General features: G+C 59.4%; 2 protein-coding genes across 2 annotated transcripts in view; both read right to left on the bottom strand.

Annotated features, from left to right (window-relative positions):
• LOC121660988 (solute carrier family 22 member 6-like) overlaps positions 1 to 2,771 on the bottom strand; it is a 4,302-nt gene extending 1,531 nt beyond the window's left edge. The window contains exons 1-3 of the mRNA XM_042020627.1: positions 2,672 to 2,771; positions 550 to 978; positions 334 to 437 (exon numbers count right to left, since the gene is read on the bottom strand). Coding sequence (XP_041876561.1) covers positions 334 to 437; positions 550 to 939 — 494 coding nt within the window. The 5' untranslated portion in view covers positions 940 to 978; positions 2,672 to 2,771. The remainder of the gene's footprint in view (positions 1 to 333; positions 438 to 549; positions 979 to 2,671) is intronic.
• A 930-nt stretch (positions 2,772 to 3,701) lies between these two features.
• Positions 3,702 to 4,152, bottom strand: part of SLC22A6 (solute carrier family 22 member 6) — a 4,771-nt gene continuing 4,320 nt past the window's right edge. The window contains exon 10 of the mRNA XM_042020626.1: positions 3,702 to 4,018. Within this exon, the coding sequence (XP_041876560.1) occupies positions 3,934 to 4,018 (85 nt within the window). The 3' untranslated portion in view covers positions 3,702 to 3,933. The remainder of the gene's footprint in view (positions 4,019 to 4,152) is intronic.

Below are 4,152 nucleotides of genomic sequence, written 5' to 3'. Positions count from 1 at the left end.
GCTGGGATGGGAGACACGGGGTGCTGGGAGCACTGGGAGTGCTGGGATGGGGGACATGGCACTGGGAGCACTGGGAGTGCTGGTTTGGGAGACACGGGGTGCTGGGGTCACTGGGACAGGGCCACGGGCACTGGGAGCACTGGGGTGAAGAATATGGGCACTGGGAACACTGGGAGTGACGTGGGAACAGAGGGGGACAACCCGAGCTGGGACAGACCCACCCTGGGGACACTGGGACAGCAGGGGCCAGAGGCAGCAGAGGGCACGCCACCCCTCTCCCCCTTCCCAGTTCCTCCCAGTTCCTCCCAGTCCAGCGCCGGCGGCAGCACGCACTTGTCAGAGAGGACCCCGAAGAGCCCGGAGCCCAGCAGGATCCCGGCCATGTAGATGGACTGGGCCACCTGCCTCAGCTTCTTGGACTCACACACCAGGTCCCACTGCCACCGGGAGGGGACACCGGGGTCACCGCGGGGGTCACCGCGGGGGTCACCGCAGGGACACCGGGGCCCCCCACCCGGGGGACGGTCTGGGGGGTCACCCCCGCCTCACCTCGGTGACGATGGTGTCGGTGAAGATGCCGTCCAGGTAGGTCCAGCCGTCGTGGCACGGCTCGGTGGCCGCCTCGGTGGCCGTGCCGTTGGCCACGGCGTTGGCCAAGCCGTTGACGTCCAAGAGGTGCCACTGGGGCTCCACGAAGCGGCGGCAGCGCTGGGGCCGGCGGTGGCCGTCCGAGGGGATGGACACGACGAGGGGGACGTCGGCGAGGGTGGCGTTGGCCACGGGCCGGGGCCGGCAGTGGTGCTCGGGGACGCCGGCGGTGAAGTTCTGCAGGAGGTTGTGGCTGGCCAGCATGAGCAGCGGGATGGCCAGCGCGGCCACGTAGGTCACCTGGAAGCGGCCCATCCCGCCCAGGCGGGCCAGCAGCTCCACGAAGGACATGGCCGGAGCGGGGCCGGAGCTGGACGGGGCCCAGGTCAGCTGCGGGTGGGAGGAGGAGGAGGAAAGGCTGAGGGACGGAGCGGGGTGGTCAAGGAATGGCCGAAGGGTGGTCAGGGGATGGACCAGGGTCAGTAGAGGGGGGAGGGCGGGATCCAGGGATGGGCAGAGGGATGGCTCAGGAGAGGTCGAGGGTGATTTGAGTGGTCAGTGGAGGGATGACCACGGAATGACCAAGAGATGACCAAGGACAGCGGAGGGAGACCCGGACCGGCCATGGAATACATTGAAAACAGCATCAAAGACCCTCTATTGATCACCTATTGATTGCTCAATCAATCAATCAATTTATTGGTCTGCCAAATAGATCAATACATCGATGGATTCACCCATCTCTCGGTCAATTGATCTATCAGTCTCATTGATCAATCTGCCTACCAATCTATCAATCTCTATTGATCTATTGAGGTGTCTATTGATAGATCAGTCTATCAATCTGTCAGCCTCTCTGATCTACCAATATATTGATCTATTATCTATTGATCAATCCACCTATCACCCTGTCACTCTCACTCTATTGATCAGTCAATCATTGATTATTTCTTGCTCTCAGCTCCCCCCAGTAAATCAATCAATCAATCAATCAATCAACCCTCTCTCCCCCTGTCCCAGCAATCCCCCAGATCCCCGGTGATCAATCGATCCCCACCTGCTCCCCTCCTCCTCCTCCACCTCCTCCTCCTCCTCCTCCTCCTCCTCCTCCTCCTCCTCCTCCTCCCTCGGCCGCTCCCAGGCTCCGGCTCGGACTCTCGGGACTGTCCGGGCTCTCCGGCCGTCCCTCTGTCCGTCCGGCCGTCCCTCTGTCCCTCCGGCCGTCCCTCAGCCCCGCCCCCGCCCCCCGGCCCCTCCTTCACCCCTCGGTCAATCGATCAATCAATGGATCAATGGATTTCTCCGCTGCCCACTCCTGTCTCTGCCCATGTATTGATCCTTACCCTATCAATAAATGGATTATCCGCTGATAATAAACCTATTGATCAATCTATTGGTCCCCCTGCTGATCAGTCCACCAAATTCTTTCTTTATCAATAAATTATTGATCACTAGACCCCTCTTATCTATAATGTTTTCATCATAATCAGTCCAAGATCTCTTTATGTATTAGTTTATTGATCCATAAGTTTCTGTTATTGATCTATTGATCTATTGATTGATCTATTAACCTATTGATGGCTCAATCGATCAATCTATTGATCTAGATGGATCTATTGATCCATCTGTTCATCTGTGTATCTCTATTACCAATGAATTGATCTCCAATCAATTAATCGATCAACCAATCAGTCTCTATTTTTCTATTGATGAATTTATTGAACCATGATCCACCAGAGTAATAATCTCCTTCTCCATTGATCAGTCTATTGATCCAGTTATTGATTTATATTCTATTGATCAATGTATTGATCTTAACCTCTCTATTCATCAGTCTCTTGGCCTGTAATATTCCTATTGATTGATTTATTGACCTTTAATTGCTCTCTTGATTGATTTATTGACCTTTAATCCCTCTGGTGGTTTATTTATGCTGATCTCTCTATTGATCAATCTCTTGGCCTATAATCTCTCTATTGATCAGCCCTTCTCTCTATCGAATCATCTACCGAGCTTTGATCTCTCTCCTGACCTCACTGGGCTCTCCATGACCGACCCATCGATCTGTCTATTGATCACTCACCTGTCCGTTGTTCCCGGTACCTCCCGGCCTCTCCCAGCACCAGATCCCGCTGCCCGGAGCCCTTTGCCAGCCGCTACCACCCCCCAGCCCCGCGGCTGCCCATGGCCCTGCCCTGTCCCCGGCCTGGCCCTGCTCCTATTTAAGGCCACCCCCGGTCCCGGTTAACGTTTGACTCCGGATCCCGCCATGGGTCGGTGGAGACGATCCCGGGGCGGAAATGCCGGTGCCGACCACGCCGGGCCCACCTGGGGACACCCAGCGGCTCCCCCTCCATCCCACCCTCTCCATCCTCTTCCTCGCCCTGGAAGACCCCAGACCCCGGCAGATGGGGACCCCCTGGCCCCCTCCGGCCCGTTCTGCCCCTCTGTGCTGGATCATTGATGAGGCAAAGTCCCGGGGGCCCTGAACCGGATCCCTGGGAGCCCCTTGGACCCCGGGCAGGAGGGCGGCGGGAGCAGCGGAGCGTGGGCAGGATGGGGGGGTTGGGGGTGACAGGGGGAGCCGGACACCCGGAATGTCACCGGCCGGGTCAGGGGAGAGGAGGGAATGGCGTGGGCTGGGCGTCCGGACACGTGGATCCTCGGGATCCGTGGGTCCTTGGGACTTCTGGGACATCTGGGTCCGTGGCATCCCTGCGTCCTCAGAATGTCGGGATCCTTGGGATGCCTGGGTCGTCTGGATCCCTGGGATCCTGGATCCCTGGACTTCCAGGCACCGGAGTCCTGGGTCCTTGGGATCCCAGGTCTTTGGGATGTCTGGGAACTGGGTATGGGGGTCCTTGGGATCTCTGGGTCCTTGGGATCCCCAATCCTTCCCGCACTCTCTCCTGTGCTTGTCCATCCCCGGCAGCTCCGGCCGGGGTGGGGAGGGGCCGGCGAGGGGGGCCCGCGGTGCCGAGGCCGCGGTGTCCCGCTGGCTCCCGTATTTTCCTTCGGGGTGGGACGGGTCCGGCTGCGCGGGACCCCCCGCGGCCGTGGGAAAACAACCCCCACCCCCACCCCCGCCGGCCGCGTTTCACACGAGTTTTGCTTTTATTGTTTTTTATTCCAGCACGGCCGAACCGTCCTTGACGCGGCGATTTTGGGGGGCCCCACCGTCCCCCCCACTCTGCAGGGAGGGGGCACCCGGGTCCCCCCGCGGTCACTGTTGTCCCTTTGCTCTTTGGGGGGGGTTGGAGCCCCTCCATCCCCAAATCCTGCTCCTTCATCCAGCAGGAGCACCGAGGGCTGGGGGGCTCGGGGGTCCCCCAGTGGGGGGTGGCACTAACGGGGCCCTGTGGAGTTGCTGGACTGGGTGGGTTGGAGCGGGACCTGGAGATGTTGGGCTTCGTCCTTCTGGGATTGTGTCCTGGCAGGGAGGGAGGGATGAGGGGGGTTTGGAGGGAACGGGGGGGTTTTCATGGTGCTGGTCCATTCGTCCATCCCATCACTCCATCCATCCCTCCATCCTTCATCCCATCCCACCCCATCCCATCCCTCCAT

This window comes from Corvus kubaryi, unplaced genomic scaffold, assembly GCF_017639235.1.
Source record: "Corvus kubaryi isolate FWS band 111438036 unplaced genomic scaffold, C.kubaryi_AGA036_p1.0 37034, whole genome shotgun sequence".
NCBI classification, from domain to species: Eukaryota; Metazoa; Chordata; class Aves; order Passeriformes; family Corvidae; genus Corvus; species Corvus kubaryi.
The sequence above is the reverse complement of the archived record's forward strand: the minus strand, read 5'-3'. Positions and strand labels throughout refer to the sequence as shown.